This window comes from Hemitrygon akajei, chromosome 1, assembly GCF_048418815.1.
Source record: "Hemitrygon akajei chromosome 1, sHemAka1.3, whole genome shotgun sequence".
In the NCBI taxonomy this organism is placed as follows: domain Eukaryota; kingdom Metazoa; phylum Chordata; class Chondrichthyes; order Myliobatiformes; family Dasyatidae; genus Hemitrygon; species Hemitrygon akajei.
Window position 1 is genome coordinate 112,984,812 of NC_133124.1, and position 22,561 is coordinate 113,007,372.

Below are 22,561 nucleotides of genomic sequence, written 5' to 3' on the forward strand. Positions count from 1 at the left end.
TGTATCCTTGCACCCAAAAAAAACACATTGTAATTTTTAAGATCTCCAAGGACTAACAAACCACTGCATTTAGTGAAAGCTCAAGAACATGATATTAATTTTTGACTGTGGCTTGCTTCCAAGGCAATTTGCTTTCAATGTTACACAAATGACCTACAATGAACATAATCTCAGTTTTAAGTTGCATGCCCCTTTGGCCTCTTTGCACATGCCAATGTTTCATATTTTAGCTAGCTACTAACTGGACAGCTATGTGCTGACATGCAATTCAATGCCTGGTGAGTCTCAAGTTGTCTTCACCCAACAGCTACATTGATTTAAATCTTCATTTATTTAGCAGGGCTTTTTTTTGCTCCAAAGTGACAATTGTAAATCCACCCACTTTTCCTCAGAGATGCATCGTCCTTGAAAGCTTTTCATTTCTTGGGAATTTTACTGCAAGCCAACAGTGGCTTGTGGACAGGTTTTACGTTAGCTTTGATTTGAAGGCTATTTCTCCTGAAATACTACATTTAAGAAATACCTGTTATCTAATTGTTATTATTTCTGCTCACCAGTGCAAATGCATTCGCAGCGCAGGGTATCTAAGTAAAGTTTACTGTTATGAATGTACCACAGCTCTGAGGGGCCGAAGGGTGCGGGACCAGCCCCCTCCTTCCTGAGAATCGCAAGATCGCTATTAATACGGGTCTTGGACCCAGGAAATGAGAGACAATGCAATGGATTTGACCATTGTTCTTAGAGACACCTGTGTGAATTGCGACTCTTTACTACGTGCCAGCTCTCAGGGACATGGACACCCTCGGGCAATGTGGGCTGGGGATTGTATCACCCTACCTTGATTGACATCTACAAATCTGCCAGTCATGATAAAAGGGGACAGCAGGAGGCAGTACCCCAGCGACGCACCAGAAGGAGACACCATCGCTCATCGCTCCCGGGAGGACGGGAAGCTGTTCGGGAGCCACATGTGGTTCGGTTCCCCTAGCCTGGGGAACGAGTGGCTGATAACCCTGAAAAGGACTTCAAACTGGGAACGGGGAACCCACGTTCCCGATTCAACGAGTTGAGTCCAAAAGGCTGGCAAATTTATTTTCTCTCTCCAACACGTGAGACCCAAGCGGTCCCCGAAAGGCTAAAAGCCTGTAGGAACTTCAGAGACTTTGATATTTCCATTGGACAATAGTTTTACCCCTAGACAAACGATAGAGCTACTTCTTATTGTTGATTATTACTATACCCGCACTTTAGATTGAGTATTGACGACGTATATTATCTGAATGTTTGTATTAACCTTACTTTTGTGCCCCTTTATAAATAAAAACGTTTAAAAATAGTACCATCAGACTTCAGCGGACCTCTCTATCTTTGCTGGTAAGTGACCCAGTTACGGGGTTCGTAACATTACGAACTACTAGTTATGGTACGTGGAGCTTAGAAAATTAGAGGGCTACGGGTAACCCTAGTAATTTCTCAAGTAAGTACATGCTCGGCACAGCATTGTAGGCCAAAAGGCCTGTATTCTGCTGTAGGTTTTCTATGTTTCTATGTTACTCTGGATTTGTGCACCAGACTTGTGACAGTTAACTGTCAAAGTTGTTCAACCAGGAAGCCTAATGATGTTGAGTGGAGAACAGAAAAGGAGCCTAATTAAATAAATACTTAACAGAGTATGACTGTAATTTAGGTACTGCATATGTACACTGTACTCTAATTACTTTATTCATGAACACTGACACACTTTCATGATGACTCTTTGGAGTGCAGGTCTTTGACTTATCAAGCCACTTACACCACAACAAATAGCTCTGCATGTTGGAACACTGTACTTACATGCCCATAATGCATGCTATTTAACGTATAAAGTTCAGTGGAAAGTTTCAATGATGTGTTGCATTTGTTGGCATTGAGGAATGGCTGGATACCCTCCAAGATCCAACCCTCAAGGTCATGATGTCATGAACTTAACATCAACCACTGAATCAAATGACAACATCAGCCTTCACATAAAAACAAAATCAGGCAAAATGTCATTCAGCCTCACCATTGCAAGATTCAAACTTGCCTGCTTTCAATACACAACACACCTCATTAAGCGCATGCACAGAATGATACAGTGCGATAGAGAATTACCACTCTGTATTAGTCCCTGTTCCTACAACCCAGCATAAATGTTTTCATTTAAAAAAAACAACCGGACTTTGCTAAGAATGCATGAATGCGCTCCAAAGACCATGGCTCTGGGGTGGACTGGTGCGGGGTCTATGCTAAAAACATATTTTCGTATCAACATTGAGTTTTCCAAGTGAGGCCTCACCAATGCTCTATAAAGTCTCAACATTTCATCCTTGCTTTTATATTCTAGTCCTCTTGAAATGAATGCTTACTTCTCACTTTCCTTCCTCACCACAGACTCAACCTGCAAATGAACCTTTAAGGAATCCTGCACAAGGACTCCCAAGTCCCTTTGTGCCTCAGTTTTTTATAGATTCTCTCCATTTAGAAAATAGTCAAACCTTTCATTCCTTCTACTGAAGTGCATGACCATACACTTCCTGATATTGTATTTCATTTGCCATTTCTTTGCCCATTCTCTTAGTCTGTCTAAGCCTCTCTACTACCTGCCCCTCCACTTGCCTTCATATCATCTGCAAACTTTGCAACAAAGCCATCAATTCTGTTATACAAATCATTAACATATAATGTAAAAAGAATCGGTCCTAACACAGACCCATCTGGAACACCACTGGTCACCAGCAGCCAGCCAGAAAAAGGCTCCCTTTATTACTACTCTATGCCTCTCGCCAATTAGCCACTGCTTTATTCATGCTAGAATCTTTTCTGTAATACCATGGGCTTGTAGCTTGTTAAGCAGCCTCACGAGTGGCACCTTGTCAAAGACCTTCTGAAAATCCAAGTACACAACATCAACTGACTTTCCTTTGTCTATCTTGCTTGTTATTTCTTTAAAGAATTCCAACAAATTTGTCAGGCAAGATTTTCCCTTGAGGAAACCATGCCGACTGTGACCTATTTTATCAGGTGCTTCCAAATAACCTGAGACCTCATCCTTAATAATCGAGTCCAACATCTTCTCAACAGCTGAGGTCAGACTAACTGGCCTATAGTTTCCTTACTTCTGCCTCTCTGCCTTCTTGAAAAGTGGAGTGACATTTGTAATTTTCCAGTCTTCCAGAACCATTCCAGAATATAGTGATTCTTGAAGGATCATTACTAATGCCTTCACAATCTCTTTAGCCACCTCTTTCAAAACTCTGGGGTGTACACAATCTTGTCCAGGTGACTTATCTACTTTCAGACCTTTCAGTTTCCCAAGAACCTTTTCTCTAGTTATGGTAACTTCATGCTCCCTGATACCTGGAACTTCCACCAAACTGCTAGTGTCTTCCACAATGAAGACTGATGCAAAATATTTATTCAGTTTGCCCACTATTTTATTGTCTCCCATGACTACCTCTCCAGCATTGTTGACCAGTGGTCCAATATCCAAGAAACTTTTGGTATTCTCTGTAACATAATTGGCTAACTTCCTTTTGTCTTCCACCTTTACCATCTTTATGACTTTTTTAGTTGCCTTCCGTTGGTTTTTAATATCTTCCCAATCCTCTATCTTCTCACTAATGTTTGCTCTATTATATGCCCTCTCATTGGCTTTTATGTCGGCTTTGACTTCTCTTGTTAGCCATGGTTGCGTCATCTTTCCTTTAGAATACTTCTTCCTCTTTGGGTTGTATATATCCTGTGCCTTCTGAATTGCTTCCAGAAACTTTAGCCATTGCTGCTCTGCTGTCATTCCTGCCAGTGTTCATTTCCAATCAATTCTGGCCAGATCCTCTCTCATGCCTCTGTAATTCCATTTACTCCACTGTAATACTGATACATCTGACTTTAGCTTTTCCTTCTCAAATTTCAGGGTGAATTTGAACATACTGTGATCACTTTCCCCTAATGGTTCTTTTACCTTAAGCTCTCTAATCAACTCTGGTTCATTGCACAAGAGCCAATCCAGAATAGCTGATCCTCTAGTGGGCGCAACCATGAGCTGCTCTAAAAAGCCATCTTGTAGGCACTCTAGAAATTGCCCCTCTTGGAATCCAGCGCCAACCATTTTCCCAATCTACCTGCATATTGAAATCCCCCGTGACTACTGTAACATTGCCCTTTTGGCATGCAGTTTCCAGCTCCCGTTGTAATTTGTAGGCGACGTCCTTGCAGTTCCTTAGCTCTATCCACAATGATTCAACACCCTTTGATGCTGTCATCTTTTTCTAATGATTTGATTTGATTTTTTACCAACAGAGCAATGCTGCCCCCTCTGCCTTCCTGCCTAGATTTATTAAATTCTGAAGTTGCTTTTCAGTGAAGGACATTTGCAAATGTTTTCAATTACAATTCTTTTTTCTTTAAAAGGATGATTGCACAAAATATGTCCAATATCCTGGACTATAATCAAGAAAATGACGAGCAATCATTTCTCTATTTACTTTAGACATTCTTATTGCTCCACTCAAATGAACACAAATAGTTACTTCCATCTGTTTTACATGGAAGCACAGTGAGTGGGCCAACACAAAAAGTCTTTAGATCAGGGCCTCCGAACCTTTTTATGCCATGGATCAATACCATTAAGCAAGGGGTTTGTGGACCCTCGGTTGGGAACCCTGATGCTACTGACTGAGGCTCAGTTCTCAATAGAAATGAGAATCTCCAATTCACATGGTTACAGTATCCTCATGACACTGAACCACTTAAATGTTGTGTAGCCATCTCCATTTAAAATTAAAATGATGCCTATATGAATACTGCCATCCCAGCTTACAGCAGAGGAACAATGATAAAGGCACTTGAAAAACCTTAGTAATTCAAGTATGACTAAAATGATGGTAAAGCAATTCCACTCAACTGGGTACATATTTGATATCAGAAGTGTGCCTCCTGAGACCAGAGAAATAATGCTCCCTTATGCTTGCTGCCAGCACCATATGGCCCTCAGAAGGAGGCAACTCTGCTTAGTTTACATCAGCAGTGCCAGTGAAACCAGGGCTACAATATAAATGGAATAAATGGGAAGACGAGGCTAAAGATACTGCAGCTGGATTTTTAAACAAAGAAGCTTGTAAAAATGTCATAATTAGTCATTTTGTTCAGAACAGCCAGCTCAGCAGACATGACAACTCATTTTATAGCGGGACTACAGTCTTCATTTTGCTTCCTGGAGGGCTTGCAAGAGAAAACATAACCACCAGAATTTGAGTGTTTAGGTGAGAATGTAAAATTGATCTTTGTTACACTTACCTCATCTGCGAAGAGATGTAACCTTTGCATCATGGTTCTTCGATGTAAATTCTTTGGCAGCATACCATAGATAGCCAATTTTACAATCTGTAACATAAGCACACCATTAAAGCATCAACCACATTATTAACTGTACACTTTCAGATTAATCAAAACGGAAAAATTACATCTTAATTGCAAATTATTTTCAGAGGCAAATGTTTCACACATCTCTCAGATGAACACCAATAACTTGAACTTGAATTAAGATGCAATACATTGTAAAGTCTGACTTATCTTTGCATCACTTTTGCAGATATTATAGATATAGAGCTATACAGCATGAAAACAGGCTCTTTGGCCTTACCAAGATTAAAAAAAATAGTTTTCAGGAACTAAAAAGTGGCAATAATATTGCTTCCAAACAGGGAAGTTTAAAGGAAAAGACATTTTCCTTTACATACAACCTAAAAAGCTGTGATGGGATGCTTCAGTAAAATTTCTGATTATTTTCCTGCCTTAAGTATCAAATAGTAAGGAACTTGCAGTGATCACACACCTTCATCAATTGTTTAATGCTCTCACTCACACAACCTTCATTTCAGGCTCATAATGTTGCTGGACTCTGGACATAACTTTAACTAATTTGCAGTTCAGACCTCATTAGCACCTTCATTACAATTAAATTTCACTATTGAAGGGTTTATTATATGGCCTTCAGGGCTCCATTCTCTGGAACATTAAGGTTCACCCAAGAACCTGCTGTTTGTGTCCCATCATAGACTAAGTCCAATTCATCCTTCAGCTGACCCATACTGGGTGAACATCAAACAATGCCCCAGATTTAAAATTCTCATTCCTATTTTCAAATCCTTCCATGGCCTTGCCCCTCTCTATCTCTGCAAACTCATTCTGATGGACATCCCATTGTCTAATTCTCCAGTTCTGGCCTTATAAGCAATCCTGATATCCATCACTCTGCACTGCCAGTCTTTCCTTCAGTTGCCTAGCTCTAAAGCATGGAATCCCATTCCTAAACATTAGCCTCTCTTTCCACTTTTAAGGCACCACTGAATATCTTTTACAAGAATTTGCTCAACTGCTTCAATATTTCCTTACATAATCTGAAGTAAAATTCTTTTTGATAATACTCCTGTTAGCCATTTGCCAAGTGTTTGTGGAGAGCGCCCTCTTCTTTGTGGTGGCGTGTTGGGGAGGAAGCATTAAGAAGAGGGACGCCTCACGTCTTAATAAGCTGGTAAGGAAGGCGGGCTCTGTCGTGGGCAAAGTACTGGAGAGTTTAACATCGGTAGCTGAGCGAAGGGCGCTGAGTAGGCTACGGTCAATTATGGAAAACTCTGAACATCCTCTACATAGCACCATCCAGAGACAGAGAAGCAGTTTCAGCGACAGGTTACTATCGATGCAATGCTCCTCAGACAGGATGAAGAGGTCAATACTCCCCAATGCCATTAGGCTTTACAATTCAACCGCCAGGACTTAAGAACTTTTTAAAAGCTATTATTAATGCTTTTTGAGATAGTGATTTAGATGCATATCATATTTTTTTTTAGAGTTAAGTATTGTATGTTATTAGTTTTGCTACAACAAGTGTATGGGACATTGGAAAAAAAGTTGAATTTCCCCATGGGGATGAATAAAGTATCTATCTATCTATCTATCTACTTATTAAGTCAAAGGAACTGGGTTAAGACAATTCCTGATAACTTGTTACATTATAAACACAAGAATCTTTCAAGCAATAACAGAAAATATCTTTCTTGGGATGGTTACTACTCATAAAAATGAGACCTAGATTTAAGCTCATGTTTACAAGAAAATGTACCTGTGCGCAGACCAGCTGGGTGGAAAAACTGTGATATAAGGAGGGACTAGATAAGAAATCTGAGTAATGGCACTGACATGGAAAGAGCCAACAGAAGGATGACCACATCAGAGGGTGGTACTGGTCGAGGGGAGGGGTTATGGACTAGGACGGGGGCGTTGAGGCGGTGTAGGTGTGAGATCAGAGGGTGTGGGAAAAGGTGTATGGCGTGAGCAATGGCAGGGGTGAACTTGGGGTGTGGGAAAACTGAGTAATGATGGGGGTGGGTCGGGACCAATGCAACATGGGAAAGGGACTGAGACTGGGGTAAGAACGTAGAAGAGCAGTGTTACGGTGGGTGAGGGGACTGACAGGGGTGAGACATCTGTGTAATGATGGAGGGAGGGTTACGTATTGAGCGAGGGTTAGACTAGGACTGGAGGTGAGGGGTGTAGGTGTGAGGATCGGGTCTGGGGACGAGAAACAAGAGTAATAAATCTGCAAGAGCAGATGTGGTGATGGTAGTGGTGGTCTGGGAGAGGACATCAGGATTTTGAGGTGGTTGGGGGTTGCGTTGAGGCTTGGAGTGTGTGCTGGGTGACAGTGGGTGAGGAACAAATAAAGGGGGTGTACCTGGGTAATTCATGGGGCAGGGGGTGGGGGATGGTCAAGGATTGCAGCATATGAGTGGGTGGAACTTGTGGGTTAGGTGTGTCAGGACTGGTAGCAGGGGTAGGACTACAGCCATGAGTGTTTGCACTTACTGAGTGCAACCTGGTGTAGTGAACTATAATATTGTGGGGGGTGGGAATGGGAGGGAGGGGTACATGGTGGGGTGTGTAATGACTGTTTGGGAAGCAGATGGTGGGCATGGGAAGCCAGGGACGGACGGTGGGGGAGAGGGCAGTGTTTGGGTTGAGGAGTGCCGGTGACCAGATGGAGATACGACTCTAACAAAGGAAGTGTAAGGCACTCCTTCCCTCCGTTAGCCTGCGGGTCACCCGTGGGCAAGGTGTAGCACCTGCCTAACTCCCCCAACAGGGTCACGTGAAGCCATGGAAGCAGGTGGTGGATGGTCACATGAGCAGCTGGTGCATATAAAGCCTGGTTATGTGACCACTAACAATCTCTAAAGAGTATTGATAATGGCTGGAGTCACCAGCCAAGAAGAAAGCAATGGCAAACCATTTCTGAAGCAAAGTTTGCCAAGAACAGTCATGGTTATGGAAAGACCATGGTTATATGGCATGGCACATAACAAACGAATGAACGGTGATAGTGATTGGGCAAGCATACACAGGGTAGTCAGCCAGACTCTGTTTCCTGGGTCATGCATTTAAAATGAGGGTAAGATTAATAGATATGTGTGGAGCACGATCTTGTTTACACAGAGTTGGAATTGAAATTGGTTTATTATTGTCTCATGTACTGAGATACAGTGAAAAGCTTGTCTTGCACATTGGTCATACAGATCAATTCTTTACACAGTTCACTGAGGTAGTACAAGGTAAAACAATAACAGATGCAGAATAAAGTGAAACAACTAGAGAGGAAGTGCAGTGCTAGTAAACAGTAAGGTGCAAGGTTATAACAAGGTAGATTGTGAGATTAAGAGTCCATTTTATCACATAGGGAACCATTCAATAGTCCTTTAACAAAGGGGTAGAAGCTGTCCTTGAGCTAGGTGGTGCCAGGGGTGGTGCTGGAGGCAAATACAACAGAGGCATTTTAAGAGGTGAGGCACTTGAATATGCAGGGTGGGGGGGGGGGGGGTGGATATGATTCATGGACAGGCAGAAGGGATCAGGTAGACTAGCCTGGTCAGCATAGACATGATGGAACAAACAGACTGCTCCAGTGCTGAACTGTTCTATATTACATCAACAATATGTCATATTCCAATCTCTGTGATTAGAAGGTCATGTGATCACCCTGAATCAACACCATGGGTTCAAATGCCTGTGATGCCGCTAGCAAGCTTTACGTTGCACTGTATCTCATTGTACTTGTGCATAATAAACACATTTTGAATTGAAATGCTACCCATCCAACACGCCCTGAAATTTAAAAGTTAATTTGCTAATTTAACAACTTTATTTTTCTTTCTCCCAACTCCTCATTAAAGTATCATAAGCTAGAAAGGTTCAAATACTTCAAGTGTAAAATAAAACTCCTTGGAAATGAATGAAGCACTAACATATAGTCAGAAGCACTTTCAGCTGAAATAATATTAGAAATAGTAAGAGTGGGCTGCTGTAGGGGTGGAGGAAGAACAAAGGTGGGAGTGTGCACAACTAGATTATTTGAATAAAAAACTAAAAAGAAACATCATTAATAACTGGATAAGGACTGACTAAGTAAACATTTTGATATTTAATATAGTATTTTGTCAAAGAATGAAATGAGTGAGAAACTAACAAAAATTGACAATATCTCTTAGGAGGTCAGAGTGCAACTATGGAGAGATCAAACCACATGTTATTCCACAAGTTTCCCTTTTATTTTAAGAAGATTGGTCTAGACCCGAGATATTCACCAACCCCTCTCTTCATACACTGTATGTTGACTGTGTCTAAGCATTCCCATCCCGCATGTTAAAAAAAACCTTGTATTAAAAATAAGGAAGGAGAATATATTATTTTGCAGAAAAATTAAAATAACTAAAATATTATAAATCATTAATTATAAAACAATTTCATCTTTATAAACTTTGGAAGCTTTATGGAACATCAGTGCCAACTATAGGAGAAACTATTGACACAAATGTTATCCAATTGAAGTCAACTTGCTACAGGACAAGAAGCATTAAATTATTGCATGCATCCTAGTCCCCTAAGGACAATTACAACAAACAGAAATAAACTTCCATAGATATAGTGAGAATTTAACATCAGCACTTCTACTTCAAGTTCTCATTTGCTAGAATTCTTTTATAGGTTAACATTTTAATGTTGTTTGCTAAGAAGGGAGTTCACTTTTATTTTGATTATTAAAAGTCACTATGAATTTCAGTATTATTATCAATACTTTTTTCTGATTAACCATGTTTATACATAAAAATAAAATAAAAATCTCTCTAGTTTAGTTTAATGGTGGACTAAATTAATCAGCACTGTTGCCAATAGGACTTGTCATGATACCATGTTTTCACAGTGCCTGAACACAGAATTGGATCGCAACTCTGACAATTACCTATATCAATTGATTAAATAGCCATTTACCTAAGAAACTTGTTACAGTATGGAAATAAGAAGCTAAAATGTTAAAAATTCTTATTATTCAAATTGCTTTGTTGTTATTGCACATATTGTGGGATAGACAGTGGCACCCATTATTTACAAATGTTTTGTCACTGGGTAGTTTGAATTGTGAATTTAACACTCAATCTTCTGCAAATTTAATGCACATCATGAAAGTTTGATCAAATACTGAAGACAATGAGAATGCAAAAGACATGATTTCTCAGAATAGCTAATCCACTTGGATCCATGTCCTTAATGGGTAATTCTTCTTGTGAGTGGCCACTTGATCATCGCTTGTATGTTAAACTGGAATCCACTCAATGGCCTTGGGTGTAAGTAGTGCTGTGCCACTGACAAAAGTTATGTTGCAAAAGAAGTCATGACATTAACCACAGATTCATTGGCAGAGTCAAAGAAGCACATTTGGGGCTCCTTCTCATTTCCCATTTGTGTAACAAGAGGCTACAATTCCCCTGGGTCACTCTCAGCTCAAGGCAGATAAAGTTTTCCTGACTGAGGTCCTACACTAGAGGCAGCTATGATGCCAACAGCTAAGAGTTAGTATCTACAGACTGAAGTACTTCATTACTATGATCAACTAAAACATTCCTTTTTGTATTAGGGCTACTTTGATCAGTTTATGTTGAGTGCAGCCTAGAGTGATCCAGACTCCTCTCCACTTCACTGAGAAACATTTCTCTACGGTCATTGAAACTATAACTGAACTCAACACTTAAAAACATCCCACAGCACTACATGAGTGCAAGCATGAGGCAATTTACAAAAAGTATTGTTCAACAATAAACAGGTCTGGCATTGACAATGGCAAATAAGTCTCAAAATATATATATATATAGCAAAATTATGGAGTGCAAAATAAAGAAACTTTTTTGGGTGGCAAATGATATCAGTCTTACTGATATGTTATCATCCTCAGTATGTTTCCAAAACCTATAAATAGGATGTCCAAAGCAAATCTGTCTCTAGAGAAAGTCCAAATGCAGTGCTCGAAAACTGGTCACTTTGTGAATTTCAAATATGGAACAGAAACCAAAGAGACCCTATTAATAGAGTTGTTTATGAGTAGAAAATTATATTCAATAATTCAAGCTATTAAAGCCAATTTTATATGCTTTTAGTTATTTGATTTAACTACACCATCGGCTTTTTAAATGGTCCACAAACGGTCGTTAGTCCTTTCTTGCACTATTTATTTTTTTCATTTATAGTAATTTTGCATTGCCAGACACTCTTTCTTCTTCCCTCTCCGACTGGGTAGAAAATACAAAAGCCTGAAGGCACCTACCACCAGGCTCAAGAACAGCTTCTACTCTGGTTTTCTAGTACAATAAGATGGACTCTCGACCACATTATCAACTTCATTATGACCTCACATATTATTGTCAACCTGTTAGCTTCCTCCTATCTGTTACACCTTATTCTGACTTCGATATCTGTATAAATGGCACACAAGACAAGCTTTTCAGTAATTGTGATAATAATAAACCAATATCAGCACAATGTCATACAGTATAAAGTCAGCAATAAGAAATCTGTTCTGGTAAGGTAATGAGAATATTATATAGCTTTTTATGAGCTTATATTTCAGTGTAGCAATGAAAGAATGCAGAGCAATGCTTTAAATGAACCTCTTTGGATATGAATCGATGTGGGATGCTTTTAGTTTGTGACAGACAGTAGTAGACACAAGAGCTTTTTGTTTTACACATGGGACAAATCTGAATGATGTAGCACATTATCTGCCAATCTGCAAATGGTTCACTAACAGAAAAGAATCTTAAATATGAGAAAGGAATGTGGAGGATAGGATACTCACACCATCTATATCCTGTCCTTTATGACCCAGCAAAATGTGTAGAAATAGCACACCCAAGTGTCCAGTTCCAAATTAAACTAGAAAGCAAGTGGCTTTAACTTCCAGGTGCACAGACTGTGATTATTAGGAAGATGGATTTCAAAGGAATGCAAATTACTGCATGTGAAGTAAAGGGATTGAAGTAACCGAGGCTACATCCACACTAGACCGGATAATTTTGAAAACACCGGTTTCACGTAAAAACACTATGCGTTTTTGAAAATATCTTGATCCACACTGAAACTGAGATTTTGGCGAATTTCCTCCTGCTGCGCATGCGCAGGACACATTTAGTGAAAACAAGCGACATGTTTGGTGTTGAATCTCGCCGTAAAATTGTGCATTTGTGTAGTTACAGACTAGAAAAACTTAAAACAACGGACAGCTGTTGGCTCTCGCGCAGGAGAACTTAAAACTAAAAAAACACAAATACTGGAGCATACGGCGGCAACCGACAGGGTCAGATTGACCCGGCTGACGACGAACATTGAAAAACTGACTAACTCTGTTGCATTATCAAAGCACCTTGTTAAATGTATAAAACATGTCTTCATCAGTGTTATCTTGTATTTTCATACACTGTTACATTAGGCTGTTACACATCTATTGTCAGGGAAGTACTTGCATAAATAGGTAAACCACCTTCATACGAGCAAGGACAGAAAATGGCAAAGTGAGTACAGCATACTTATTTATTCAGCAAGTTATGGGTCAAAGTATTTGGTGAGTACATTTTTAACTCTTCTGGCTTCAGTCTTGTTGCCGTCTGTTCTGAAATTGTTAGGTTGCGTTCAAGAAAACAATGAAATAACGCGCTGCCGTCTGACAGCATTTTCAAAAGTCTCCGGTTACGCGTCCACACTGATCTGCCCGAGCAGCGTTTTCAAAATTACCCACCCTGGAAGCGTTTTTGAAAAGCTCCGGTTTCAGGAGACGAAAATGCCGTTTTAGTGTGGACGGAGGGTAAAAACGAAGAGAAAAAGCTTCGGTTACGGATTTATCCAGCGTAGTGTGGATGTAGCCTGAATATGCCAGCTGACACTGATGTAGTTTCACTGAGGATGATACAGTGAGTTGCAGCTCCTATCCTTTTCAATTCCAAGATAGCATGGAAGTTCTTTCAATGGACTAACTAATTTATTTGGGTAGTTTTCCACTCTCTGCTTGGTCTCAGAAGAGTACAAGTTCAATTCACCAATAGGCACTGATGTCTCTTCAATACATCATGCCTTAGTGGCATTCTTGACACCAGAAAGTGAGCACTGGCAGGTAATTTGGCCTTGTGAGAGCCCACACCCTAGCCAATCTCCTGTCCTTCCGGATCCATGCAAGCCAGGTTTGAACATGAATGAAATCACTGAACAGCAGTTATTGGAAAATATATTGAAGAATGGCATTAGCGGCATTCACTATATAACCACGACTACTGAGTATTTACTATGCATTTATTGATTTACTAGATACATTGTATTCTTAGGTATATACTATGGCATTTAAGAACATCTGTGTATTATTAGCAGAAATGTACTTAGCTGAAATGTACTCCATATATTATAAAATGGAATGGCTTATGAAAAGATAACGGTGGCAGACAGGATGATAAAAACAGGCAATGGAATGTTAAGGGAGGCTAACTGAGAGATAACCGTGGCCAGGAACGAGGGAGCACGTGGCCCAAGATGTGAACTGGGACATAATTTGACTGATTGGGTAAAGATAATAGTGGCAGGTCAGAAGGTGATATATTGATGATAAGTAGTTGTAGAGTGATTGGTTATGTTAATGCAACTAAGATAAGAAGATTGCTATAAAAATGTTATGAACAAAGATCGGTGGACTAGCTCACTGACTGTCTCAGCTTTGGTTTGCAAATTAAAGCTTAAAACTTCTTGAAGAATCTCCTGCGTTTCCTGGTCGTTCGTGAGAAACAAAAAACCACGACACAATTGGCGCAGCTAGCAGGGTCGGAAAGAGACCCGCAAGGAAGGATACGGCAGGTTGGGGCCGCTTCCCGGTCTCTCGAGAGCCCTCACAGAGCTAACAGAATTACAGGTGCACCCAAAAGAGGTAAGCGCTTTTTGTGACAATTTGGACTAAAATTCTGTTGGTTTTGGGGGGCCTTGGGGACTCAGAGGTGTGTAGCAACTGCCGAAGGGTCTCTCCGATCCAAAGAATCTGGTAGAATTGGGAGTTAACAGGAGGCTCAGAGGATTGATCAAGAAGCACTGCAGTGGGGGTGAGTATGAATAAGGTAATAAGAAGTTAAGTAAAGAAAAATTCCACGTGGTGTTGGTAAGTCCCTGTGGATACCGCTTCGCATGAAACGAAGGTCTGAACGGGCAGGGAGAGAAAAGGAAAAAGAGCAAATCCTCGTGGATACGCCTTAAGTGATGTAAGGGTCTGAATAGACGAGGTACAAGAAGAAAGTTCTGTGGATACCGCCCTAGGTTGGGGTCTACACGGGCAGAATGAAATAGAAGGCAAGGAGAGTTTAATAAATTGCTTAAGCGCTGGTAAGATAAAATATAGGGCTAGGCATAGAGATAGGATAAGAAAAGTAGTTGAGTTGTGAGATTCTGAAAATATCTAAGAAAAAAGGGAAAAAGAGGAGAACAACATGGCAGAAGAGAAGGGAATGGCAGTAGAAATACTGTGCAAGAAATTCCCAGTAAGTCAAGATGCGATCGCAGAAACTTCAGAAAAATGGGAGAAAAGAACCAAAAATCTGGTCACGAAATGGTCAAAAGAAGGAACATTTGATGTGAGTTTGTGTGAGGAGATGGAAGCGCTCATTAAAAATCACAAACCAAATGACAGGTCCAAGAAAAGGGAGAAAAAGAGAAAACAGGAGATAGAGGTACTGAAACTTTTCAGGATGGAGGGAGAGAGGTTGAGAAAGACAGGGAGGATATTAATAGAAGACACTAAGGAACAGGAAAAATAGTCTGGTAGGGGAGAGGAGATGCTCAACAGGGACCTGGCTTCAGCCCCATACCCGGACTTGAAAGAAGTAGAAAGACCCCCTCCCTATTATGAGCAGGGAACCCCTAAGCAGTGCCCCATGATATCAGGTACAGTAAATATGCAAGGAGAAGTACAAGTTTGGGATAGTGAGGAGGAAAGAAGAAAATACGAGGAGGAAAGAGGGAAAAATGAAAGGGAGAGAGAAGCGCTATGGAAGGAGATACAGGCAGAAAGGACAAGGATGGAACAGGAAAAAAGAGAAATGGAAAAAGAGGTTGAAAGGATACAGTACTTGAGAGAGAAAAGGGATTATGAGGAGTACCTGTTATACCGTAGAAATGAACAGGCTAGAAGGGAAAGTGACTCATCGAGAAAGAAAGAGCTGAGTGATTCAAGAGGAAGTGGGGAGAAGGTAGGAGACGAGAGCTTTGAAGAAGCACAAGAGAGAATGGAAAGGCAACTATTAGAAATGGAGGAGGGGACTAGGGGAATGAAGATGCAAAGGAAAAAGAATACCCCAGAAAGGTTTAAGTGGCAGCCATTAGAAACAGGATTAAAAATAGATGTGGGGAGGAAAGTTGGGTTACGTGGGACGGAGAAAAAGGAATGCTGCCGTTGCCAGTAAAAGTATCAGGACAAGTACAGTATACCCCTTGGGGATCCCTGGACCTGGAAGGGCTGAAAAATACTCTTCCCAGTTTGCAGGAAGGGGCAGGGAAATGGATTAGAGCTTTTGAAGAGGAAACTACGGGACGATTATTGGCTATGGGAGATTTGAAGGCACTGCTGATAAGGTTGATGGGAACCTCCAAGCTTAAAGAGCTGATGGAAGTGGCTGGCTTACGGAATGTGAACAGCCCAAATACTGACGGGGCCAGTTTTGACACAGTGAGGCAGAGGGTATGGCAGGCCCTCAGAAAGCTTTACCCACCCAAAGCGGACCCCAAAGCCTTGAAAGGGGATCCACTGGGAGACACTGAGAATCCAGCAGCCCATGTAGAAAATCAATTGAAAAGGTGGAGACTGAAGACTGAGCAAGAAGTGGAAGGCAACTCGTTTATGACCTCGCTATTTCGAACTACCGTTGTGGACGCAAGGTAAATCTAAACTTGAATAAGTGGCTGGACTGATGTCAATGACTTTACAGGAATTCAGAGACCACGTAGTGCATGCAGTTGAAAAATATCGGAAAGACAAGCGAAAGTTGACTGAGCAGCAGGAAGAGGTGCAAAGAAAGTTGATACAAATGCAGCTTGAAGAGCTTAAAAAGGAAAAAGAAAAAGGCAAGAAGATGCTGCCAGCAACAGCTGATTTGAGCACAACCGTTGAAATGAATGATGCACCAGTGTATGGAGGGACCGGTCATACTGTCAGACAAGGGCCAGATAATCCCATGCCAATAATAAATATCTTTGGACGAACATTTCCACAGATGCCCTATAAGGGACAGAGTAAATTTGAGCAACAGCCCAGACAGGACTGGAAGTCTGTGGAGGGGGGCAGAAGAGTTATGGACAGAGAGGGCTAGTGAAGAAACAGGGGGAAAGAGAGATAGAGAGATTGTGTTGGGGATGTGGACAGCCTGGACATGCGAGAAAAGAATGTCCCTTTAAACCATGGCCCACTGCGTACCAGCAGGAGCCAACAAGAAGAGAACCACAGTTTAGCCAAGGTCCAGCCCCCACAGGCCCAAGTGGACCTGTGAACCCCTATGCAAGATACTAGGGGTGCCCCGAGGACCCAGGTGGGAAGGGACATTACCTGATGATAACAAGGGAGGCGGAAGAGGAACCCATTGTTCAGGTTATGTTAGAAGGGCAATTGACACCAATGATGATAGATACTGGAGCCACGTATACTTGTGTACAGCCGCAGTATGCCCTTCACCTTCCCATGTCAGGAAAATTCATTAAGACTATAGGGTTCTTGGGGAAAAACACAATTGACGCAATGTACAGCTCCAGTACGGTTGCAGATGGGCAGTAAGGGAATAGTTCTGCCAGTACTAGTATCCAAAGGAACCCCGATTAATCTACTAGGCAGAGATGCCCTGTTAGGACTGGAATTGAAACTAGAATGCACTAGAAATGGGCTGAGCATGGAAAGAGCAGATGCTCAATTACTAGTGCGGGAAGACAAGGAAGCCAACGTTTTTTGGATAGGAGACGTAGAAGATCAGATCTGGGAAACCTGGGAAAAATGGAAGAAGGGCGTGCAGGCTATATTACCCAAGGCTGTGATGCCCAAGTCTGAGTTACATTGCACAGTGATCTTTGATGAAACTCAGAATAGGGAGCTAGAGGAGAGATGGCACAGGGAGGCAGATACACAGCAGCCTCTAAAAGGAGAAGCTATAATAGTTGGAAAGCAAGGGGCAGCCCTGCAAGTTAAGTGGAATGCTTTTCTGGAAAGGTGGTATAGGATACCGGGAGCGGTGCCTCACATAACACTGCTGGTAAATGAGGGACACCAGTCTAAAGACCTAGGACCTTTAGTGAAGCACGCTGGAACCGTAACAGTTTGGAGGAGAGTTATGCCGAAGGTATGGGTATCAGGAGACAACGACTACATTAAAATAATGGTAGATGTAGATATGACAGGAATTATAAAAGAGGTCGAAGTAACTCTTCAACCACATATGCTATTGTTGGGAAAAGGGAGAGGACAGCAGAGAGGTGACAGGCTGAAAGAGCTACCATCTAGTCTGTGGTCAAAACATGACATAGATGTAGGGAGAATAAAAACAGCCAGTCCGGTGGAAATAAGGTTGAAAAAGGGAGCAATCCTGCCCAGGAGACCACAATATCCCCAGAGACCAGAAGCAGAAGGGGGAATAGCACTAACAATACAGGGACTGCTGGAAGCAGGAGTACTTAAGAGGACAAACAGCCCATGCAATACCCCGTTGTTGCCTGTTTTGAAAGCAGACAAATCTAATTGGAGACTGGTGCATGACTTATGAGCGGTAAATGAGGTAGTGGAAGACTGGCCAGCGGTGGTTCCCAACCCCCACATGCTTTTGACTAATGTGCCGCCAGAAGCAAGCCACTTTTCAGTGATTGACTTGTGTTCGGCTTTCTTCAGCATTCCCCTGGCCAATCAGTGTCAGTACTTATTTGCGTTTACCTACAGAGGCAGCCAGTACACATATACTAGAATGCCACAAGGATTTAAGCATTCGCCGCATATTTTTAATCAGGTGCTGAAAGCAGACCTGGAAGGCATGTCATTGAGAAGCACACTGATACAGTACGTGGATGACTTGTTGGTTTGCTCCGAGAGTGAGGAACAGTGTGAACAGGATACCATAGTCATTTTAGAGAGACTGGCACACGTCGTGTCGAGAAAAAAGCTGCAATTTTGCAGGCAACAGGTAGAATACTTAGGTAGGGTTATATCTAGGAGAGTGAAGGCAATAGCACCGGAGCACATTGAGACAATAACTAAAGCTCCTAAGCCCCAGACTGTAGGGCAGATGATGACTTTTCTGGGAATGACAGGATATAGTTCAGATTGGATTGAGGTATATGCTGAGATCGTAACACCGTTAAGGGAATTAATGAAGGAGGCGGGACATACAAGTTTGAAGAGTAACCTACAGTGGAATGAAGAGGCAGAAACAGCTTTCAATACTATTAAATGGGAGCTGCAGTCAGCCCCAGCAGTAGCTATGCCTGACTATGAGAAAGTCTTCCATCTGTATGTGTCTAACCGACAGGAAGGGTATGTTACAGCGGTTCTAACACAAGAGACAGGCACTGGAAAAGCAAAGCAGCCGATAGCATACTACAGTGCGAAACTGGATGAGGTGGCTCAGGGATACCACCCCCCAGCTATCAGGGACTAGCCGCATTGTACTATGCATATGAGAAGGCATCTTCCATAACCAAGGGTTATCCGGTGACTCTGTACACACACCACAAGGTAGCAGAATTACTAGACAGAGGGAAATCTGTGCTGACACCAGCCAGGATAGCAGCATATCAGATGCTGTTGTCATTTCCAGATATAACTATACAGAGATGCACCACCAGCAACATAGCTGATTATGTCCCTTTAGGCTATGAAGGAGAACCCCATGATTGTGTCGGGAAAACAGTGGCATTTGCCAAGTTAAGAGCAGATTTACAGTCAGAACCACTAGATGTTGAGGATAAAAAGGTCTTGTTCGTAGATGGTTCGTGTTATAGGGATTACGATGGGAATCATGCAGGATTCTCAGTAGTACAACAGGATCAGGCGAGCTTCAAGATCATCAGAGTGGAAGCTTGTCCCCAACCGTGCTCCGCCCAACTAGCGGAACTCAAAGCCCTGACGGCAGTGTGTGAAATGATGGAAGGTGAGAAAGCAGACATTTATACTGATTCGGCATATGCCCATGGAGTATGTCATTTGTTTGGGGCAGTGTGGAAACAGAGAGGTTTTAAGAAAAGTAATGGAGATCCCATACAGCATTGTCAGCAGATTTCAGACCTAATAAAAGCACTGATGAAACCCCAAGCACTGGCTATAATGAAATGCCAGGCACATAAGAAAGGGAATGATGTAATAACAAAGGGGAATCAAGCCGCGGATGAAGCGGCTAGGGAAATGTCTGGATGTACATCGACTGATATTGCACCCCAGGTAAGCCTAGAGCCAGAACCTATGGTAGAGGACCTAATTGAAATACAAGGTAAGGCAACTTTGGCCGAGCAAACAATGTGGAGACGAAGTGGGGGGGGGGGCCAAGCAGAACCCAGAAGGCCTGTGGAGCACAGAGGACGGTTTACTGGTAGCACCCACCCCTTTGCTAACTATTCTGATTTCAGAGGCGCATGGGGTGGATCATTGTGCAAGGGGGAAGTGATAAGGAAAATAAAGAAGGAAGGTTTTTGGTCACCTTACTTACAAGCTTCAGTAGACCACGTTTTGTCATAATGCGAGGTGTGTGCACAAAATAATGTTCGGAAAGGAATTACAACCCCAATAGGTCACATACCCGTACCATTTAAACACCTGGTGATCGATTACGTAGATATGATAAAGACAGTAAGAGGGAAAAGATACATGCTGGTAGTAATTGACAGATTTAGCAGATGGGTAGAGGCAGTACCCTCAAAAGATCAAGGGGCAGGAACGGTGGTGAAATTTCTGACAAACGAAGTGATCCCAAAATTTGGGATACCTACAGAGGTTAGCTCAGATAATGGTTCAGCTTTCATCCAAAAAGTGGTCAAGTTAGTACTACAAGCACTGAGAATAAAACAAGGATTTGGATGTGTGTACCACCCACAGTCACAGGGCATGGTGAAAAGAATTAATGGCACCCTAAAAGCCAAACTGAACAAAATTTGTGTAGAGACTAGACTCAACTGGGTTGATGCACTGCCGTCAGCATTAATGAGTTACCGCATGCAGACTAATTGAGTAACGTGTTTGACACCACATGAAATGCTAACTGGAAGACCCATGCCAGGGCCCCAAAGGAGAGGACCATATAAAGGTCCTAGTTTGGAACAATTGGAAATAGAGCTAAGACAATACATGCAGCAGCTAACTATGATACGTAAGTCTATCTATGCACAGGAAAAACAGAAAGAGCCGAAGACCATCCAAGGGGAAGGACCAATCAAACCAGGAGACCAGATCTACGTTCGAGCGTTTCGAAGAAGGTGGAACGAACCAAGAAGGGAAGGACCCTTTACGGTAACCAAGGCATCACCCACTGCGGTTCAAGTAGAAGGACGCTCCACCTGGTACCATCTCAATCACTGCACTAGAGCAGTCCCACAGGTACAGCCAGATGTGGAGCCTGAGGTAAGTGGTGAGGAGGAACAGGTAACAGAGGGCAGACAAGAGGAACAAGGAGCCGACACTGCAACACAGGAGTTTGATCAGTTAGTAAGGGAAATCTTTGATAGGCCTGATGACTCTGAGGATGAGGTTGTGGATAGTAATACTCCTTCAGATAATGGGAACAGCTTGGGCACAACCAGTCTCGCCCCGCGGGATGACACACCCACATACTCCTGTGCAGATCTGGAAACCATCAACTTGGCAGATATGGCATGGGACTGCTGAAACCCCGCAAAGTTTGAAAGAATGAAGTAAGAGAAGCACCACACTCACCTCCCTACCATGGCAAAAGAACACATGGTACCAATGGGCAAATTATATGGTAGGGACGAAGAAGAGACAGAATTGTTACCTGTGCTCAAGGGCAAGCCCCACGCAGCATGTAGTTCCCATGCCTTATAACTCCCCCACTTGCATGCGGTGGCGAAGAGAGCACAGGGAACGATGCAAATGACGGTGTCCAGGTCCGGTTAGGGCTTGTTACATGAGGGTTTGCGTTAAAGCAGATCCCTGCTATCGAAACTGTATGAACAATGCACCAATGTGCCCCTATTGGTGTATGCTATATCAGGCTTCCTCGCAGTTTAATCAAAGCAAGCATGCCTCTGAATGCAATTACAGCAGACCATGGGCTATAAATAAAAGAAGCCAGACACCTACACTGGAACAGCTTATAACGCAGGATCATTTGAGTTATGAATGCTTCATGCGGGCGGGTGCTCGTCCGGTGGGCCATTTCAGAGGCAACTGCACTCAGATGTGGGAAGTAACCCCCGGTAGAAGACACATAATAGGTTCCCCTCCACGCGAAGGTGCATTGGACGCCCAGACCATCCCCTTAGCAGACACCTGGTGGCTGTGTGGAAAGGAGGGAGATCTAAGATCCACGCTTCCCCTCGATTGGGCAGGTACGTGTATGCATGTTATGCTACTTCAAGAAGTTATAGTATCCCCTGAAGTACAGTTCAACACTGACATTTCTGAGCAGCAGACACTACTACGAAAATGCAGAAAATATGAACCTGACCTGACGGTTCGGATTGACAATATAGGGCAACCAAGAGGTATACCTAACGAATTTAAGGCAAGGAATGAGATTGCTGCAGGCTGGGAAGCACTCATACCTGTGATAGGGATTAGCAAAAATGTTGAGTGGATAAATTACATATATTACAATCAACAGAGATTCATTAACTACACTGATGATGTGCTGGAGGCCTTAGGGCAGCAGCTAGATGCAACTAGTAGAATGGCGTGGCAGAACAGACAGGTATTAGATTGGTTATTGGCAGAGAAAGGGTGTGTGTGTGTGTGTAATGTTCGGGGAGCAGTATTGCACTTTCATACCTAACAATACTAGCCCGGAGGGATCGTTCACTAGAGCAATGAACAAACTGAAGAACTTAAGGAAGGAAATCAAGACAGAATGCAGGGTTTGGACATCAGTTGTTTGACTGGTTAGACAGCAAATTAAGGGGATGGGGAGCATGGCTGACCAAAATAGCAATAACTATAGGTATT

At 42.3% G+C, this 22,561-nt stretch overlaps 1 protein-coding gene across 2 annotated transcripts in view; it reads right to left on the minus strand.

The window, feature by feature from the left end:
- The window catches only part of mrpl13 (mitochondrial ribosomal protein L13), a 118,838-nt gene that overhangs the window by 47,294 nt on the left and 48,983 nt on the right, over positions 1-22,561 (minus strand). For both annotated transcript variants that reach the window (XM_073050262.1, XM_073050265.1), the window contains exon 5: positions 5,317-5,403. In XM_073050262.1, the coding sequence (XP_072906363.1) occupies positions 5,317-5,403 (87 nt within the window). The remainder of the gene's footprint in view (positions 1-5,316; positions 5,404-22,561) is intronic.